The following is a 21,720-nucleotide window of genomic DNA, read 5'->3' on the forward strand; positions in this document are numbered from 1 at the left end:
GCATGATCTTGAAGTTGATAAGATTATCTTAATACTCAATCATAAAAATTCTGCAGTCTACTTCATTACTGAAAAGCTACTTACTGGATTATTACCCTCTACCTCAGTATGCAATCTGTGACATGACAATAATTGTTCATCATCATTCTTTTCCTTCTTTGTAGTGCAATGAGCATTGTGAGTGAAGGGACATCAGCCTGAGAACTTTTCCAACAATTTCCAAAGACATCCAACAGACACTGAGAGATAAGCGATTAAACTCCGGACTGGAATCTACACCTGAAATATGTAACTCAAGATGATATTGCTGATCTACTGCCGGTCATTCAGCAGTAGATCAACAATCTTGGTCAGTCCCTTGCATTGTCACAGTGCAGGAGTCATCAGTAAATTTGGAAAAGCTCAGCATTTGTGGTAATGACCATTAACAGACACATTTGTGGGTTTAAATGAACTTCGTGTTTCTAGTGGGAGGAGTTTGACTTTCATACATAAAAGCCTCCTGAACGCACAAAAACGGACAAACTCTCTTCAACCTGCATCGAGAAAGAAAAACATGCAGGCTCTTTTCCAGCTTGGAGTTTTGCTTCTAATTTTAGGTAAGTGTCATGTGGAAAAATAAATTAAACCAAATGTAATATTATATCAGTTTGAAAAACAGGCGTGAAAAGAGGAGTATTTGGGAGTGTATTTGTTGCTGGTGAAAGTTTTGTCACAACAAGAATAAGTTTTAGACTCATTATTGAGGTGGAAATAAATGCAACTAGATTTTATTGCTGAAATTTATTATAAAATCTGTTGCACTGACAGCAGAGACTCCGATCTTAAATATTAAACAAGTCACAGAAAACGTCGCCATATCAACGATTATATTCTTTATCCATTTCACTGAACATCATTTTCTTCTCCTGAACAAACTCTGCAAGTGACCGCTTTTGAAATGTCTTTTCTACAAACATCTTTTATTTCCTCACTAGGAGCGGCGCAGTGTAAGGATCAGCTCCTCAGCGACAAAGACCTCGAGGTTTACACGTACGAGCGCGATCTGCAGGTAGCTAAAACACTCGCTAACCGGATTGTTCGATTTCTAAACTATATTTTACTCATTCGTCTGACTTCTCACTCACGCAGGAAGAAGACGGCGTTCCTGGTTTGTGTCATGTGTGTACAAAACTCGTGGGTCAAGTCCTTAAAATGATTGGAAATGAAGTCTCAAAGGTCTGAATACACAAATCAACTATTAACCTTACATTTTTCCCCATTCTTACAAATTTTAAATGTGATAGCTGCTAACATCGACATCGGTCACCTTTTCACTAACCACAAGCTCAATCTCTCACACTGTATAATCCATTTTCAGTGTTCTCATATTTTTACTAGTAAATCAGATTCTGGAGTACAGTACCTGATTCTGTTTTTCTTTTCCCTCTAGAACAGCATCGATCAGGCTCTTAACAAAGTGTGTGAAAAACTGAAAGTTATACAAAGCCCTTGCAAGAAATTGATTAATAAATACAGAGGAAAGCTGGTTAACATCATCATGTCTACAAGGCAACCCAAGAGAGTCTGCAAACTTCTGAAACTGTGCATATTCCATGAAAATAAAATGTAAGACATTTCTAGATACAGTGGAACCTCGGCATACGAATATCCTGTCTTATGTATTTTCACCTTAAGAATTGAATTTTGCAAGCAATTTGCTTTGGCATACGAAGCATTTTCGGCATACGAACAGAACCAAACCAAACACCGGCTAAGTTTCGCGTACATCCGAGAGCCGTTCAAAACGTGTTAGCGTCAGTGAAAAGCCAAGCGAAGCAAACTGAAGAGAGTTTACGAATTTGTTTTTCAGTCAGTGAAAGCTGTTAGGAAAGAGTCAACCCACGATACCAACGTTACCTTCGGCATGCGTTCAAAAGCTAGCTGATTTTTCAGGTGTTTTTTTGTTGACAGATTGGTGGCGTGGTCTGTTCTATTTTTAGCCCAAGCTTGGTGGCACGACTTCCTGTGAGGACCCTTGACATGGAATGCTTGGCTTGGGTCAGTTCTTTGTAAGCAGCCGTACAGTTTCCATACGCTTCATATTGGGAATATTGCTCATATTTTTGGACAGCTGGAACGGATTATCTGCATTTACATTATTCCTTATTTCTAAAATTCGTTTCACAATACACATTTTCACCTTAAGAACCAATTCAATTCCTATGCTGAGGTTCCACTGTATTCTCATTCTGCTTGTGCTTATTCCGTGTATTTCTTCAAAAATGTCCGGACATTTGGGTAGCCTACATTTGTCAGGAACTGCTGGACTGTTCCCTGCCAGGCCTGAGGAGGGCGCTGGCAGGTGAACCCAAGAAGCCGGCTTTTTGTGTTTTTCGAGTTATACCTGTCCTATTGTTCTCTCTCCTGATTGTGTCACCTGTAACCAGTTTACCCTAATGTGTAGCCCTATAAATAGGGATCCTTCTGCGCATGTCCTCGTCCGTGATTGTTTACCGTGGTTCCAGTCCGTCCATGCTCCGGTCAGTCTTAAGTTTAGTCTTTCTTATTTTCTGTTAACCGCGCCATGTCTCATCTTCCGTCTGTTTCCCCATGTCCTGTCTTTATGTAATAAAAGCAGCGCTTCGCTGAATCCTGGGTCTGGGTCTGAATTCAGCCGCGTGCTAGCTGCGTGCATGTGTGCTCGCACCACGGACAACACGAGTTCGAGCCCCGCCTAGGGCGAGGATCCCGGCCGTGATAACATTATTGTTATGAAGTAAATGTATATTACTTTAATTGATTTCTCAAATCTGTATTTCTGTTATGAATAAATATGAATCATTACTGCTTCTGGATTTGTATTGATGGTGAACATTTCGGTGAGAGTTCTTGTGGATTTTGCAAAAAACAAAGAAATTTACCATTTAGAGCTAAAAATTTGCATTTTGGTAAAAAATTTTACTAAATGAATCAAATACACTTGTTAACTAGATTTTGCTGATTTATTGCTTAAATTTTGCAGAAAAAAAAAAGATTTAATTACATTTTGGTAAAAATCGTGTATTTTACTGAATGAACCAAATACACTTTTTTTTTAACTAGCCTTTGCTGATTTATTTCTTGGATCTACTTTTATTTCTCATAACTCTTTATCTCTCAATTAGAAGTATGATTGATGTAAGTAGGAAATAATTAAAAAATTAAAACCAGCTAAAAGCTTTAAAAGGATACATGAGATCAGATTTGATAAATAAAGAAAAATTATACTGTATATTTAAGTTCAGTCAAGGTTTTAAATTTATTTACTTTATTTTTATAATTATTTATGAATCATTTATTTATTTATTTGGGTTTAGAGGGAGAAGTTTGACTTTCCCACATGGAGTGTGGTGTCTGACACATAAAAGCCACCTGACCGCACAAAAACTGACAAACCCTATTCCCATGGGCAGCTTGATGTTTACTCGTATCTGTATTTCTGTTATGAATTTTAATATATATATATTTTAATGCACACAAAAATAGCTTATCAAAGTAGCTTTCAGAGGAAAAAAGGTTGGAGACCCCTGGTGTAGTGTTACCTGATGGACAGGTGTGCAAAGGAATCTTGCGAGCCATGTTAGTTTTAGTTTTGTTAATAAAGCTGATCTTTTATTTAGATCTGGGTTTGATCTCCGCTTCAGGTGGTGTCTCCTTACTGTGACAACCAGCTATTTCAGCTGACCAGATAGAGTATTTAAGAGTCCTTATTGATATATATATACTTCTATTCCAGAAAACAAGCCTTTCCCCACCATCAACTTAAACCTAAGAATCATTACATGAGTTATTATCCGGAGCTCATCATTCAGTCTGGGTCACACTGTGGACTGCAAAACTTTAAAAATGTGTGTTCAAGCCTTGCAGAGGAACTTCTTCAAGCATCTAGAGTTTTTTCCTAATACTAAATAAAATAGCTACCAGTTTGCTGTGGTTAAAGCAGTCATATTATGATCAGGGAGAAAAAGCTGAAAAACTACTAGCATGGAGAATCAAGAAAATACAGACTAACAGAGCTATTAATTCTGTTATATTGGATACTGGAGAGAGCCTTGTAGACCCAGTCGACATAAATAACGCTTTTACAAATTACTATGAAGATCTATACGAATCTGGATATCCTGATAATAAAGAAAAACAAAATACTTTTTTAAATCAACTTGAATTTCCAATATTAGCTGAGGACACTAAAATTCATCTTGACAGGAACCTGAGTATTGAAGAACTTAAAGAAGCACTTAATCATATGAATAGTGGCAAGGCTCCTGGGCCAGATGGCTTACCAATAGAATTTTATAAGACATTTTCAGATAAATTATTGCTCCATATGCTTGAAATGTTTAATGAGTCCTATGAAGAAAGAATCCTTCCACAGTCCTTGAGATCAGCAGTAATTTCCCTTTTGATAAAACCAGGTAAATCTCCCATGGAAATGGCCTCCTATCGCCCCATATCCCTAATGTCATGTGACACTAAAATACTATGGAAGGCTTTGGCGAGGAGGATTGAATTATACATTCCGAGACTAATTGCAAATGATCAGAATGGATTTGTGCTTGGTAGACAAGCATACCATAATACTCGTAGATTATTAAACATATTGTATTCAAAACAAAATGCCAGGGACCATGCAATCCTGTCACTGGATGCTGAAAAGGCTTTTGATAGAATAGAATGGAGGTACCTTTTTGAAACTCTTAAAAGATTTGGTCTTGGAGAGAGATAGCTCAAAAGGATCCAGTTATTATATACAGATCCAATAGCTAAAATGTCAACAAACAATCAAATTTCAAAATCTATCAGTCTTTGTAGATCCACATGGCAGGGATGTCCATTGTCTCCTTTATTATTTCTTTTCGCTATTGAACCCCTAGCTATGGCTATTCGTCAGTCCTCTGAGATTTCAGGTATCAGGATAGGGGACATTGAACATCGTCTATCTCTTTTTGCAGATGATATTGTCTTGTTTTTAACAAATATAGGAAATTCTGTGCAAGCCCTTACTCAGCTTCTCAACACCTTTGGAGAATTCTCTGGATATAAAATAAACAACAGAAAAAGTGCCCTGTTATTATTGAGTGACCAGGAGAGAAAATGCCCCCCAATGAACACGCAGTTCCCCTACACCCCTGAGGGTTTCACTTACTTGGGAATTAAAATAGCTCCCAACATAGATAAGATCATATCCATCAATTATGACCCTATGGTACAAAAAATATCTGAGAGTTTAGAGACATGGAACTCGTTACCCATTTCAATGATTGGACGTGTTAACATCATTAAAATGTCAATCCTGCCAAAGTTTTTGTATCTTTTTCAGTCTATCCCACATTATTTTCGTTTGTGATTTCCACCATTTAATTTTCCCTACTTTTTCCTACATATTCTTAACTACATCCCCTATTTTTCATGTCCACACTTAAATTTTTCTTTTTTACTCTTTCTTTTTATGTAAGACAGTCGTAAAAAGCATTTCACTACATGTCGTACTGTGTATGATTTCGTATGTGACCAATAAAATTGAATTTGAATTTATCTTGCAAAGGGGAAAATTGAGGACTTCTATGAGATCTGGACACTCTTTGTACAATTCATGACGTCTATATAAAAACTGAACTATCTCTGTCAGGAGTTCTTTTTGTTGCCGAGAGTAGGATGTTGTTGGGTATGTGTGTAGGGGTGGGGGGTGGCTCAGGGGAACGGGAGTTTTGTTGTGCTTTTCATAAATATAATGTAAAAATCAATAAAAATATTTGTGGAAAAAAAAGAAGTAAAACCAGCTAAAAGCTTTAAAAGGATACATGAGATCAGATTTGATGAATAAAGAAAAATATACTGTATATTGATTAAGTTCAGCCAAGGTTTTAAATTTATTTACTTTTTATTTATTTTTGTATTTATTTATTTATTTATTTATTTATTTATTTGGGTTTAGAGGGAGAAGTTTGACTTTCCCACATGAAGGAGTGTGGTGTCTGACACATAAAAGCCACCTGACCGCACAAAAACTGACAAACCCTATTCCCATGGGCAGCTTGATGTTTACTCATATCTGTATTTCTGTTATGAATTTTAATATATATATATATATATATATATATATATATACAAGCCTTTCCCCACCATCAACTTAAACCTAAGAATCATTACATGAGTTATTATCCGGAGCTCATCATTCAGTTTGGGTCACATTGTGGACTGCAAAACTTTAAAAATGTGTGTTCAAGCCTTGCAGAGGAACTTTTTCAAGCATCTAGAGTTTTTTCGACGTGACTACAACGATGGCATCAGGGAATCCACTGCAAATTATGATTTTGGACCTGAAAATACTTTCATTGCTTATGAAGAAACACTCAAATGAACCAAATCCAAAAATTAACATGTTTGTGGTTATCAGTAAGGTTGAGCATGATCCTGAAGTTGGTAAGATTATCTTAATACTCAATCATAAAAATTCTGCAGTCTACTTCATTACTGAAAAGCGTAAGGCGTAAGGTTACTGCATCACACCAATCAAGAGCACTTACTACTGTATGAACCAGGAGGACCTACTGGATTATTGCAATCTGTGACATGACAATAATTGTTCATCATCATTCTTTTCCTTCTTTGTAGTGCAATGAGCATTGTGAGTGAAGGGACATCAGCCTGAGAACTTTTCCAACAATTTCCAAACACACCCAACAGACACTGAGAGATAAGCGATTAAACTCCGGACTGGAATCTACACCTGAAATATGTAACTCAAGATGATATTGCTGATCTACTGCCGGTCATTCAGCAGTAGATCAACAATCTTGGTCAGTCCCTTGCGTTGTCTACCCTCTGCATTTAAGACACAGAGGTGGTCACTTTGGATCTACAAATACTTCCTTCATCAGTACCAGCAGTCAGCACACCTTCACTCCTTTCTGGCTCCAGTCCATCAGGTGTACTCTCAGTCTAAAAATCCAGAATCTAGCAGCTCAGTTGACTGCGGTCCATTCTCCCAAAAAAAAAAAAAAAAAATCATGGCCAGAGACATTCCATGTTCCATGGACCATTACGACTCTGGACATTTGTTCAGCAGTGGCTGATGTCAACAGACCTTGACTAGCAGGACGTGTTGGAGACCCCTGGTGTAGCACAATACACAGTGCAGCAGTCATCAGTAAATTTGGAAAAGCTCAGCATTTGTGGTAATGACCATTAACAGACACATTTGTGGGTTTAAATGAACTTCGTGTTTCTAGTGGGAGGAGTTTGACTTTCATACATAAAAGCCTCCTGAACGCACAAAAACGGACAAACTCTCTTCAACCTGCATCGAGAAAGAAAAACATGCAGGCTCTTTTCCAGCTTGGAGTTTTGCTTCTAATTTTAGGTAAGTGTCATGTGGAAAAATAAATTAAACCAAATGTAATATTATATCAGTTTGAAAAACAGGCGTGAAAAGAGGAGTATTTGGGAGTGTATTTGTTGCTGGTGAAAGTTTTGTCACAACAAGAATAAGTTTTAGACTCATTATTGAGGTGGAAATAAATACAACTAGATTTTATTGCTGAAATTTATTATAAAATCTGTTGCACTGACAGCAGAGACTCCGATCTTAAATATTAAACAAGTCACAGAAAACGTCGCCATATCAACGATTATATTCTTTATCCATTTCACTGAACATCATTTTCTTCTCCTGAACAAACTCTGCAAGTGACCGCTTTTGAAATGTCTTTTCTACAAGCATCTTTTATTTCCTCACTAGGAGCGGCGCAGTGTAAGGATCAGCTCCTCAGCGACAAAGACCTCGAGGTTTACACGTACGAGCGCGATCTGCAGGTAGCTAAAACACTCGCTAACCGGATTGTTCGATTTCTAAACTATATTTTACTCATTCGTCTGACTTCTCACTCACGCAGGAAGAAGACGGCGTTCCTGGTTTGTGTCATGTGTGTACAAAACTCGTGGGTCAAGTCCTTAAAATGATTGGAAATGAAGTCTCAAAGGTCTGAATACACAAATCAACTATTAACCTTACATTTTTCCCCATTCTTACAAATTTTAAATGTGATAGCTGCTAACATCGACATCGGTCACCTTTTCACTAACCACAAGCTCAATCTCTCACACTGTATAATCCATTTTCAGTGTTCTCATATTTTTACTAGTAAATCAGATTCTGGAGTACAGTACCTGATTCTGTTTTTCTTTTCCCTCTAGAACAGCATCGATCAGGCTCTTAACAAAGTGTGTGAAAAACTGAAAGTTATACAAAGCCCTTGCAAGAAATTGATTAATAAATACAGAGGAAAGCTGGTTAACATCATCATGTCTACAAGGCAACCCAAGAGAGTCTGCAAACTTCTGAAACTGTGCATATTCCATGAAAATAAAATGTAAGACATTTCTAGATACAGTGGAACCTCGGCATACGAATATCCTGTCTTATGTATTTTCACCTTAAGAATTGAATTTTGCAAGCAATTTGCTTTGGCATACGAAGCATTTTCGGCATACGAACAGAACCAAACCAAACACCGGCTAAGTTTCGCGTACATCCGAGAGCCGTTCAAAACGTGTTAGCGTCAGTGAAAAGCCAAGCGAAGCAAACTGAAGAGAGTTTACGAATTTGTTTTTCAGTCAGTGAAAGCTGTTAGGAAAGAGTCAACCCACGATACCAACGTTACCTTCGGCATGCGTTCAAAAGCTAGCTGATTTTTCAGGTGTTTTTTTGTTGACAGATTGGTGGCGTGGTCTGTTCTATTTTTAGCCCAGGCTTGGTGGCACGACTTCCTGTGAGGACCCTTGACATGGAATGCTTGGCTTGGGTCAGTTCTTTGTAAGCAGCCGTACAGTTTCCATACGCTTCATATTGGGAATATTGCTCATATTTTTGGACAGCTGGAACGGATTATCTGCATTTACATTATTCCTTATTTCTAAAATTCGTTTCACAATACACATTTTCACCTTAAGAACCAATTCAATTCCTATGCTGAGGTTCCACTGTATTCTCATTCTGCTTGTGCTTATTCCGTGTATTTCTTCAAAAATGTCCGGACATTTGGGTAGCCTACATTTGTGAGGAACTGCTGGACTGTTCCCTGCCAGGCCTGAGGAGGGCGCTGGCAGGTGAACCCAAGAAGCCGGCTTTTTTGTGTTTTTCGAGTTATACCTGTCCTATTGTTCTCTCTCCTGATTGTGTCACCTGTAACCAGTTTACCCTAATGTGTAGCCCTATAAATAGGGATCCTTCTGCGCATGTCCTCGTCCGTGATTGTTTATCTGTACCGTGGTTCCAGTCCGTCCATGCTCCGGTCAGTCTTAAGTTTAGTCTTTCTTATTTTCTGTTAACCGCGCCATGTCTCATCTTCCGTCTGTTTCCCCATGTCCTGTCTTTATATAATAAAAGCAGCGCTTCGCTGAATCCTGGGTCTGGGTCTGAATTCAGCCGCATGCTAGCTGCGTGCATGTGTGCTCGCACCACGGACAACACGAGTTCGAGCCCCGCCTAGGGCGAGGATCCCGGCCGTGATAACATTATTGTTATGAAGTAAATGTATATTACTTTAATTGAGTTCTCAAATCTGTATTTCTGTTATGAATAAATATGAATCATTACTGCTTCTGGATTTGTATTGATGGTGAACATTTCGGTGAGAGTTCTTGTGGATTTTGCAAAAAACAAAAAAGAAATTTACCATTTAGAGCTAAAAATTTGCATTTTGGTAAAAAATATTTTACTAAATGGATCAAATACACTTGTTAACTAGATTTTGCTGATTTATTGCTTAAATTTTGCAGAAAAAAAAAAGATTTAATTACATTTTGGTAAAAATCGTGTATTTTACTGAATGAACCAAATACACTTTTTTTTTAACTAGCCTTTGCTGATTTATTTCTTGGATCTACTTTTATTTCTCATAACTCTTTATCTCTCAATTAGAAGTATGATTGATGTAAGTAGGAAATAATTAAAAAATTAAAACCAGCTAAAAGCTTTAAAAGGATACATGAGATCAGATTTGATAAATAAAGAAAAATTATACTGTATATTGATTAAGTTCAGTCAAGGTTTTAAATTTATTTACTTTATTTTTATAATTATTTATGAATCATTTATTTATTTATTTATTTGGGTTTAGAGGGAGAAGTTTGACTTTCCCACATGGAGTGTGGTGTCTGACACATAAAAGCCACCTGACCGCACAAAAACTGACAAACCCTATTCCCATGGGCAGCTTGATGTTTACTCGTATCTGTATTTCTGTTATGAATTTTAATATATATATATTTTAATGCACACAAAAATAGCTTATCAAAGTAGCTTTCAGAGGAAAAAAGGTTGGAGACCCCTGGTGTAGTGTTACCTGATGGACAGGTGTGCAAAGGAATCTTGCGAGCCATGTTTTAGTTTTGTTAATAAAGCTGATCTTTTATTTAGATCTGGGTTTGATCTCCGCTTCAGGTGGTGTCTCCTTACTGTGACAACCAGCTATTTCAGCTGACCAGATAGAGTATTTAAGAGTCCTTATTGATATATATATACTTCTATTCCAGAAAACAAGCCTTTCCCCACCATCAACTTAAACCTAAGAATCATTACATGAGTTATTATCCGGAGCTCATCATTCAGTCTGGGTCACACTGTGGACTGCAAAACTTTAAAAATGTGTGTTCAAGCCTTGCAGAGGAACTTCTTCAAGCATCTAGAGTTTTTTCCTAATACTAAATAAAATAGCTACCAGTTTGCTGTGGTTAAAGCAGTCATATTATGATCAGGGAGAAAAAGCTGAAAAACTACTAGCATGGAGAATCAAGAAAATACAGACTAACAGAGCTATTAATTCTGTTATATTGGATACTGGAGAGAGCCTTGTAGACCCAGTCGACATAAATAACGCTTTTACAAATTACTATGAAGATCTATACGAATCTGGATATCCTGATAATAAAGAAAAACAAAATACTTTTTTAAATCAACTTGAATTTCCAATATTAGCTGAGGACACTAAAATTCATCTCGACAGGAACCTGAGTATTGAAGAACTTAAAGAAGCACTTAATCATATGAATAGTGGCAAGGCTCCTGGGCCAGATGGCTTACCAATAGAATTTTATAAGACATTTTCAGATAAATTATTGCTCCATATGCTTGAAATGTTTAATGAGTCCTATGAAGAAAGAATCCTTCCACAGTCCTTGAGATCAGCAGTAATTTCCCTTTTGATAAAACCAGGTAAATCTCCCATGGAAATGGCCTCCTATCGCCCCATATCCCTAATGTCATGTGACACTAAAATACTATGGAAGGCTTTGGCGAGGAGGATTGAATTATACATTCCGAGACTAATTGCAAATGATCAGAATGGATTTGTGCTTGGTAGACAAGCATACCATAATACTCGTAGATTATTAAACATATTGTATTCAAAACAAAATGCCAGGGACCATGCAATCCTGTCACTGGATGCTGAAAAGGCTTTTGATAGAATAGAATGGAGGTACCTTTTTGAAACTCTTAAAAGATTTGGTCTTGGAGAGAGATAGCTCAAAAGGATCCAGTTATTATATACAGATCCAATAGCTAAAATGTCAACAAACAATCAAATTTCAAAATCTATCAGTCTTTGTAGATCCACATGGCAGGGATGTCCATTGTCTCCTTTATTATTTCTTTTCGCTATTGAACCCCTAGCTATGGCTATTCGTCAGTCCTCTGAGATTTCAGGTATCAGGATAGGGGACATTGAACATCGTCTATCTCTTTTTGCAGATGATATTGTCTTGTTTTTAACAAATATAGGAAATTCTGTGCAAGCCCTTACTCAGCTTCTCAACACCTTTGGAGAATTCTCTGGATATAAAATAAACAACAGAAAAAGTGCCCTGTTATTATTGAGTGACCAGGAGAGAAAATGCCCCCCAATGAACACGCAGTTCCCCTACACCCCTGAGGGTTTCACTTACTTGGGAATTAAAATAGCTCCCAACATAGATAAGATCATATCCATCAATTATGACCCTATGGTACAAAAAATATCTGAGAGTTTAGAGACATGGAACTCGTTACCCATTTCAATGATTGGACGTGTTAACATCATTAAAATGTCAATCCTGCCAAAGTTTTTGTATCTTTTTCAGTCTATCCCACATTATTTTCGTTTGTGATTTCCACCATTTAATTTTCCCTACTTTTTCCTACATATTCTTAACTACATCCCCTATTTTTCATGTCCACACTTAAATTTTTCTTTTTTACTCTTTCTTTTTATGTAAGACAGTCGTAAAAAGCATTTCACTACATGTCGTACTGTGTATGATTTCGTATGTGACCAATAAAATTGAATTTGAATTTATCTTGCAAAAGGGAAAATTGAGGACTTCTATGAGATCTGGACACTCTTTGTACAATTCATGACGTCTATATAAAAACTGAACTATCTCTGTCAGGAGTTCTTTTTGTTGCCGAAAGTAGGATGTTGTTGGGTATGTGTGTAGGGGTGGGGGGTGGCTCAGGGGAACGGGAGTTTTGTTGTGCTTTTCATAAATATAATGTAAAAATCAATAAAAATATTTGTGGAAAAAAAAGAAGTAAAACCAGCTAAAAGCTTTAAAAGGATACATGAGATCAGATTTGATGAATAAAGAAAAATATACTGTATATTGATTAAGTTCAGCCAAGGTTTTAAATTTATTTACTTTTTATTTATTTTTGTATTTATTTATTTATTTATTTATTTATTTGGGTTTAGAGGGAGAAGTTTGACTTTCCCACATGAAGGAGTGTGGTGTCTGACACATAAAAGCCACCTGACCGCACAAAAACTGACAAACCCTATTCCCATGGGCAGCTTGATGTTTACTCATATCTGTATTTCTGTTATGAATTTTAAAATATATATATATATATATATATATATATATATATATATATATATATATACAAGCCTTTCCCCACCATCAACTTAAACCTAAGAATCATTACATGAGTTATTATCCGGAGCTCATCATTCAGTCTGGGTCACACTGTGGACTGCAAAACTTTAAAAATGTGTGTTCAAGCCTTGCAGAGGAACTTTTTCAAGCATCTAGAGTTTTTTCGACTTGACTACAACGATGGCATCAGGGAATCCACTGCAAATTATGATTTTGGACCTGAAAATACTTTCATTGCTTATGAAGAAACACTCAAATGAACCAAATCCAAAAATTAACATGTTTGTGGTTATCAGTAAGGTTGAGCATGATCCTGAAGTTGGTAAGATTATCTTAATACTCAATCATAAAAATTCTGCAGTCTACTTCATTACTGAAAAGCGTAAGGCGTAAGGTTACTGCATCACACCAATCAAGAGCACTTACTACTGTATGAACCAGGAGGACCTACTGGATTATTGCAATCTGTGACATGACAATAATTGTTCATCATCATTCTTTTCCTTCTTTGTAGTGCAATGAGCATTGTGAGTGAAGGGACATCAGCCTGAGAACTTTTCCAACAATTTCCAAACACACCCAACAGACACTGAGAGATAAGCGATTAAACTCCGGACTGGAATCTACACCTGAAATATGTAACTCAAGATGATATTGCTGATCTACTGCCGGTCATTCAGCAGTAGATCAACAATCTTGGTCAGTCCCTTGCGTTGTCTACCCTCTGCATTTAAGACACAGAGGTGGTCACTTTGGATCTACAAATACTTCCTTCATCAGTACCAGCAGTCAGCACACCTTCACTCCTTTCTGGCTCCAGTCCATCAGGTGTACTCTCAGTCTAAAAATCCAGAATCTAGCAGCTCAGTTGACTGCGGTCCATTCTCCCAAAAAAAAAAAAAAAAATCATGGCCAGAGACATTCCATGTTCCATGGACCATTACGACTCTGGACATTTGTTCAGCAGTGGCTGATGTCAACAGACCTTGACTAGCAGGACGTGTTGGAGACCCCTGGTGTAGCACAATACACAGTGCAGCAGTCATCAGTAAATTTGGAAAAGCTCAGCATTTGTGGTAATGACCATTAACAGACACATTTGTGGGTTTAAATGAACTTCGTGTTTCTAGTGGGAGGAGTTTGACTTTCATACATAAAAGCCTCCTGAACGCACAAAAACGGACAAACTCTCTTCAACCTGCATCGAGAAAGAAAAACATGCAGGCTCTTTTCCAGCTTGGAGTTTTGCTTCTAATTTTAGGTAAGTGTCATGTGGAAAAATAAATTAAACCAAATGTAATATTATATCAGTTTGAAAAACAGGCGTGAAAAGAGGAGTATTTGGGAGTGTATTTGTTGCTGGTGAAAGTTTTGTCACAACAAGAATAAGTTTTAGACTCATTATTGAGGTGGAAATAAATGCAACTAGATTTTATTGCTGAAATTTATTATAAAATCTGTTGCACTGACAGCAGAGACTCCGATCTTAAATATTAAACAAGTCACAGAAAACGTCGCCATATCAACGATTATATTCTTTATCCATTTCACTGAACATCATTTTCTTCTCCTGAACAAACTCTGCAAGTGACCGCTTTTGAAATGTCTTTTCTACAAACATCTTTTATTTCCTCACTAGGAGCGGCGCAGTGTAAGGATCAGCTCCTCAGCGACAAAGACCTCGAGGTTTACACGTACACAGCGCGATCTGCAGGTAGCTAAAACACTCGCTAACCGGATTGTTCGATTTCTAAACTATATTTTAACTCATTTCTCTGACTTCTCACTCACGCAGGAAGAAGACGGCGTTCCTGTTAAATGTAATGTGTGTACAAAACTCGTGGGTCAAGTCCTTAAAATGATTGGAAATGAAGTCTCAAAGGTCTGAATACACAAATCAACTATTAACCTTACATTTTTCCCCATTCTTACAAATTTTAAATGTGATAGCTGCTAACATCGACATCGGTCACCTTTTCACTAACCACAAGCTCAATCTCTCACACTGTATAATCCATTTTCAGTGTTCTCATATTTTTACTAGTAAATCAGATTCTGGAGTACAGTACCTGATTCTGTTTTTCTTTTCCCTCTAGAACAGCATCGAGGAAGCTCTTAACAAAGTGTGTGAAAAACTGAAACTTCTAGAAAGCCCTTGCAAGAAATTGATTAATAAATACAGAGAAAAGCTGGTTAACATCATCATGTCTGAAAAGAAACCCCACGCCGTCTGCAAACGAATCAAACTGTGCTAAACACATGGAAACACAGTGTAAGAAATGTCTAAAAATTCTCATTGTTTGTGATTAATCTATTTTTTTTTTTTCCAAAATGTCCGAACACTTGGACAGCCTGATGTTAAAAAAGTGACCAAAAATATGTTCTTGTTATTAAGTAAATGTTTATTCCTGTAATTGATTGACTTGATTGATTTCCCAAATCTGTATTTCTGTTATGAATAAATATTAATCATTACTGCAGCTGGATTTGTACGGATGGTGAACATTGTTTTAAAATATTTTGAGCTTTTGTGGATTTTGAAAAAAAAAAAAAAAAAGAAAGAAAAGAAAAGTAAAATTTTGGTAAAGATAGAAATTTACCATTTAGAGATCAAATTCTGCATTTTGGTAAAAATCATGTATTTTACTAAATGCACCAAATTGTTCTTTAACTAGCTTTTGCCGATTTATTGCTTGAATTTTGTAAAATAAATAAATAAATAAATAAATAAATTTTAAAAATTACAATTTTGCGTTTAGATATAAAACACGAGATTTGCAATCTCATGTTTCACAGATCAGCATCATAGCAAGATAGTTTACATTTTTTATTATTATTATTATTATTATTATATAAAAAATATTAAATACCACTGTTATGACATGTCGGGGGGGGGGGGGTTGTAATGAGAGTTTGTCCCTCGATGTTGATGACATGACTTGAAAAAATTTAGAAAATGTGGCATCTCAGAGGAAGGAAGACAAAAGTTTTTCGATTTCCGGTGGGGAAATGTCTTTCATTTTAACTGATTTGTTGTCAAAAGTGAAATGCTAGTTCCGCCCACCATGTTACTATAGCAACCAGTTGCAGGAACGACGGCTAGCGAATTTCATAGTACAAAATCAGGTGCAAAAAAATAAATAAATAAAATTAATTTTTTCCATAAAATTATTTGCATACAAAGGTTATTTCCTATAATATCTTTTATTCTACCTTCTTTTTTTGCCTTCTATCTTCTATCGTTAAAGTGGCTGCTAAAGACTGATCCTAAACTTAGATTATTAAAAGAGAACACTTCGATATTGAAGGTAATATTCATTTCTAATACAGAGACATTGTATTGGACTTTATGTGATTTAAATAATAGTATTTTTATGGCATTCATATGCATGTGCAATGGGAAATATTAAAGAGTACTTTACTCTGAAACACCAGCTGCACTAATAAGAACCGTCTACAGCTCACTCGTCCTGCATCTTCCTGCAGCAGGATCGATTCATTCAGCGCTTTTACTTTAGCAGCATCGTAGCTTTATTCCTAACGCTGTCCAATCTCCAGCAGCTTCCAAGTTCAAAGTAGCTTTATTCCTAACGCTGTGGGTCTACTCAGAAGTGGGTGACGTGTTGGAAACCCCTGGTGTAGCACAATACACAGTGCAACGGTCATCAGTAAATTTGTAAAAGCTCAGCATTTGTGGTAATGACCATTAACAGACACATTTGTGGGTTTAAATGAACTTCATGTTTCTCGTGAGAGGAGTTTGACACCTAAAAGCCACAAAAATGCATGCACTCAAAAAAAACAAAAAAACAAACTGCATCGAGCCAAAAAAAGGCTTTCCAGCTTGGAGTTTTGCTTCTAATTTTAGTGTCCTGTAAAATAGATAAATAAATAAATAAAAATATATATGTAATATTATATCAGTTTGAAATACTGGAGTGAAAAGAGGAGTGTTTAGGGGTGCTTTTTTCTGGTGAAAGAGAGAGAGAGAATCCTAATTGAAAATAAATACATTTGATTATTAAGATCTTTTACAAATTTAAAATAATCATCATAAACATTACATATAGCATCACACACCAGACATCACAAAAACCCAACACATTATTCGTCAACCTGTAAAAGACAAATTCAATCTTTAGCCTCGCTGCTACTAGTCGCTTTAATATCACTTCAGAGTCTAAAGTGGCGAGCTGCAGCCCTTTATTTTTCTGTGTTTTCCACAGCGCCAGTTTAGCTCTTCCAATCAGACATTTTTCTTCTACTCTTACTGCTGGAGAGATCCTTATTTCAGGGAACTCCTTCTTGCTCTCTGTTTCTTCCAGATTGTTGTGTCTCCTGAAGGTCCTGTGGCCACTTGGTAGTGCACTGTATATTTCCTCCTTCAACTTTGACACCAGACGAGAAGATCTCAAACCCGTTAGCTCTTTGAGTTTGTCGGTCATTTTCCACCCTTCCTCTTGTAATAACTGACCCAGCTTAACAATTCTGTTCCTCAGCAGGCATTGTCGTATACTCACCACGGACAGCAATCTTGTTGGAATTAGTTGGTTGAAGAACAGTGGTTCCTCAGGGGTCCATTGTTCTGGACAGTTCACCTCCCGCTCTGTTCTTACCACAATCTTCTACGTTTGCAGCATGGATCTGTAGAAGGGAGTGAGCCCTGATAAGCACACATCCTGGAGGTTCATTAGGAACATGTGTGTGTCGAGTCCCAAGTCTCCCACTCGCTTCAGGATCACACTAGCAGTTTTTTTCCCAGAGCACATCCTCGTTATATAGGAGTCTCGGGCAGCTTGTACCCTGAAAGCGCGGATTCGAGTTCGGACGTCCACCAGCCCTTGACCGCCCTCATGCACTGGGAGGTATAATACTGGGGCACGGATCCAGTGTTGCCCGTTCCTGAAGAAGTTGACCATCAACCTTTGTATGTCAGCAAGCAAATCTTCTGGTGGTTCTATGACTGTAGTTTTGTGCCACAAAGTGGAGGCAGCCAGATTGTTTGCTACCAGTACTCTTCCTCTGTAGGATAGCTGGGGCAATAACCATTTCCACTTAGACCGTCAGCTCGACACCTTTTCCAACAGCCCTTCCCAGTTTTTCTTCTGAAACTATTCATTTCCTAAGAAGACCCCTAGAATTTTTAGCCCATCTCTTTTCCACTGTAGTCCTCCTGGGAGTTGTGGAGCTGCAGTTTGCTGCCAGTTTCCAATGATGTATCCCTCACTTTTAGTCCAGTTTACCCTGACAGAGGAGGCCTTTTCATACACTCCGATAACTTGTGTTAAAATAGTAACGTCTTCTTGACCTGTGATGAAAACTGTGATGACGTCTGCGTATGCTAATAAAAACACTTTACAAGGGCCATTTACACTGGGGACTGACATACCCATTAACTTTTTCCTTAGTTTGCATAGCAGTGGTTCAATGATTAAACTGTAAAAGTGTCCAGAAAGTGCCTGCCTTATGCCTCTTGACACAGGTATTGGAGCACTTAATCCACCTCCTGCTTTAACCATTACATACACGCTGGAGTACAATAACCATATGTATGAAATAAAAACATTGTTTTTATATCGTCTTCTGTTGTATTCCCTTTTTTTCAAGGTTGAAGAAGTAGGCACTGGGAGCATCCATGTCTTTGATGGAACAGTATCTTGTTCTTATCAGTGCTCCTTTAGCTTGTTCTTGTAAGAGAGAGCTCAGTTCTCATCTTTTCTTATTTAGTTCATCATGTTGCACAGGTTCGTTGTTATTTACAATTTTGCTTTCCAGAAGGTCAATGTCTCTTTGTGACTTTGTAACAGTTGTTTTCACTGCAGCAGATGAGTGATATGTATAATTCTGGAAAAGCATTTTAATATTGACTTTTCCCACATCCCACCACTGGCTAAGATTATCAAATGTACACTTTGTCAGTCTTCAACTATTCCAAAACACTTTAAAATTTTCACAAAAGAAAACATTGTGTAATAACTTAACACTGAATATCCAGTAATAGTTGGATTTTGAGGTTTTCTTTGTATTAACATCTAAAATGACAATATGATTGTCTGAAAAACCACTAGGTGCAATAAACGTGTTTATCACCCTGCTGTTCCGTGTCTTTTCCAAACAAAATCTTGCACCACTGACTCTATTGTCAACCACTTTTAGCCATGTGTATTGCTTTACTTTTATATTTCTTGTTCTTCAAACATCTATTAGGTGAAAATCATTAAGAACATTCATCAAAGCTACACTTGACTGATGATGGGGTTCCTCCCCATTTCTATCTACAGTAAAATCACTTGTACAGTTCCAGTCTCCACTGAGTATGAGACACATTCTCATCATATTTCTCAATAACACTCTTTAGTTTCATGAAGAAAATCAGCCGTTCTGAACCGTTAGACATTAACAAATACAAATATTGTACCTTTGTGCTCTGTTTGTGCTACTAACCATCTTTCTTTAACAATTTCGTCTATCTTTATAAGAAGTGTTACTATCAAATTTTTCAGAGAATAAAATGGCTACCCCTGCACTGTTTCTTGACCCTTGACTCATTGCAATATTCCCTTTCCACCACATTCCCCATGCAACTTCATTATCATTATCCCTGTGTGTTTCCTGTAGAAAAGTAACATTAACCTTCTTAATTCTTAAAAGTTCTGTAATCATTACTAATTTATTCCTGTCCCTCCCACCATTAATATTTAATGATGCTACTCTCATAATATCCATATAAAGATGTAAAAGAAGGATAGAAGCAGAAAAGAGACAGGAAAGTTGGAGAAACACCACCTGTGATTTGGTCACTTATCTATTTTGATGAAGCCGATGCTTTACTTTTCCATAATTTTGTTATAATCTTTTTCAACCGGAATCTTTTCTTTTTGTCTAGAACATCATAGGTAGCTGTTTTTGCAACAGTAACACAGAGGCTATGAATTTATCCACATCTGGGAAGAAATCTTCATCAATAGATTTGTCAAAGGTTATGTCGAGGAATTCATTAATTTTGTCAGGGGTGTATGTGTCCTCCATCACCTGTGAGCCAACATCAGATATCTCAGACAGTGTGTCTTCCTCTCTCGTCTCTCATCTCTTATCACAAGATTCCTCATCCTCTGACCTGTCGTTTTTATCACCTTCATTTACCTCTGCATCATCATTATTGGCTGGTTCTATTGTTTCATTCACGGTATTTTCAGTTTGGTTATTCACTTCAGTCCCTTCCTCGTTTTTCTCAGAGCTCTGAGCACTGTCGTGTTCTGACTCCACAGTTTGCACGTTTTCTGACTCGTTTTTTTCACCCTCAGTACTCTGTGGCGCTGCCTTCTCATTGGCCTGAGTTTTGTGTGGACATGCTAATCTCTTATGACCCACATCTCCACACTCAATGGCACAATAATCAAGTCTCCACTTACCACAATTCCATTTTTCATTAGCAGATTCACGCCATTCCAATCCCACTCCAGTTCTCACCACACACTCCAACTACACACCTCCACCTCCACCACTGTCACTACAAATTAACACTACAGTTTTTTGGGGTTTTTTTTTTAAATATTTTTTAATTTTTAATTTTTTGTATTTATTTATTTTTTACTTTTGAAAAGCATTCTCACACACACCCAAATGCTCCCAGCATGCACTGAGAGAGAGAGAGAGAGAGAGAGAGAGAGAGAGAGAGAGGAAGACAGAGAAAGAGAGGGGGTGAGAGAGAGAGAGAGAGAGAGAGAGAGAGGGAGGTGAGACAGAGGGAGAGAGGGGGGGGGAGGTGAGACAGGGGGGGAGAGAGAGAGAGAGAGAGAGAGAGAGAGAGAGAGAGAGGAAGACAGAGAAAGAGAGGGGGGGTGAGAGAGAGAGAGAGAGAGAGAGAGAGAGGGAGAGGGAGGTGAGACAGAGGGAGAGAGTGAGAGAGAGAGAGAGAGAGGGGGAGGTGAGACAGAGGGAGGCTAAACAGAACATTTTCACCGTAGACTCTGCTGCATGTTTATACATTTCAGTTTGATCTTCAGTGGACAAAACTTTATTTCAGATTCAGTTGTAAGTGTGAGATCATGAGGAGAGTGGATCACCTTTCACTTCATCTTGGATTTCTTCTGGCGGTCACAGGTGAGAAACTTCCATAATCAACAAGCAGTTGGTGTGATGCGGTCAGACATGAGGGGGATTCACTCTTATCACAGCAAAGGTCAATATTGTCCGACAGCAACACGTCGAGTAGCGTTTTATTCCTGAATTTGTGATTGAGAAATTAACGCAAAACCCTGCAAACTCTGTGATATTCGGAACAGCTTGCAACTTTTACATGGGCGTCTTCACTGCAAGGAGTTTAAAAGAAAGATCTTGTGCTTGCAGTTTCACCAATTCAGGTTTTTAAGCAAAAACAAAAAAACTGTTGTGGAGGGAGTGAATATATCAGCTCTGAACAGCCGGCTCTGTTTTCACTCTTTTGATGATTATAAGAAGAAAAACAACCCTATATGCCTGTTATATAGAAACCTCAGTGTAAATCCCTCTGTCCTGAAGTCTGGAAGCTCTGACACTAAAAACTGCTTTCATAAACGTTAAATAATCATCTTCTTACAAAGATCAGAATGTTTAATTGTTAGGCGTATGTTAAAATTCGAAAGTTATAACTCCAATCTAAATTTCTGGACGTTTATAAAAATACAGAATCTCCACAAGACCCAGAAATATTCAATATTTAGCATGGCATTTACATTATCCGATACATTCATAGCATAACAATACATTCGCACTTACAGTTATTCTACATTGTGAGAGCCGTCG

At 37.4% G+C, this 21,720-nt stretch overlaps 2 protein-coding genes across 3 annotated transcripts; both read left to right on the top strand.

Moving 5' to 3' along the window:
• Positions 1-488: 488 nt before the first annotated feature.
• LOC131359042 (antimicrobial peptide NK-lysin-like) lies at positions 489-2,283 on the top strand. Its single transcript, XM_058398597.1, has 4 exons — positions 489-599; positions 978-1,051; positions 1,132-1,218; positions 1,433-2,283. Exons 1-4 carry the CDS (start codon positions 557-559, stop codon positions 1,610-1,612), a joined length of 384 nt encoding a protein of 127 aa, XP_058254580.1. The 5' UTR covers positions 489-556; the 3' UTR covers positions 1,613-2,283.
• A 4,990-nt stretch (positions 2,284-7,273) lies between these two features.
• Positions 7,274-15,825, top strand: LOC131359043 (antimicrobial peptide NK-lysin). 2 transcript variants are annotated; one of them, XM_058398599.1, is made up of 4 exons: positions 7,274-7,384; positions 7,763-7,836; positions 14,732-14,818; positions 15,033-15,825. In XM_058398599.1, the coding sequence occupies exons 1-4, from the start codon at positions 7,342-7,344 to the stop codon at positions 15,189-15,191; spliced, it is 363 nt and encodes a 120-aa protein (XP_058254582.1). In that variant the 5' UTR covers positions 7,274-7,341; the 3' UTR covers positions 15,192-15,825. The 2 variants fall into 2 exon arrangements, with proteins under 2 accessions (XP_058254582.1, XP_058254581.1); XM_058398598.1 differs by lacking the exons at positions 14,732-14,818; positions 15,033-15,825 and adding exons at positions 7,917-8,003; positions 8,218-9,482.
• The last annotated feature ends 5,895 nt before the right edge of the window (positions 15,826-21,720 follow it).

Source organism: Hemibagrus wyckioides, linkage group LG09, assembly GCF_019097595.1.
Source record: "Hemibagrus wyckioides isolate EC202008001 linkage group LG09, SWU_Hwy_1.0, whole genome shotgun sequence".
Taxonomy (NCBI): domain Eukaryota; kingdom Metazoa; phylum Chordata; class Actinopteri; order Siluriformes; family Bagridae; genus Hemibagrus; species Hemibagrus wyckioides.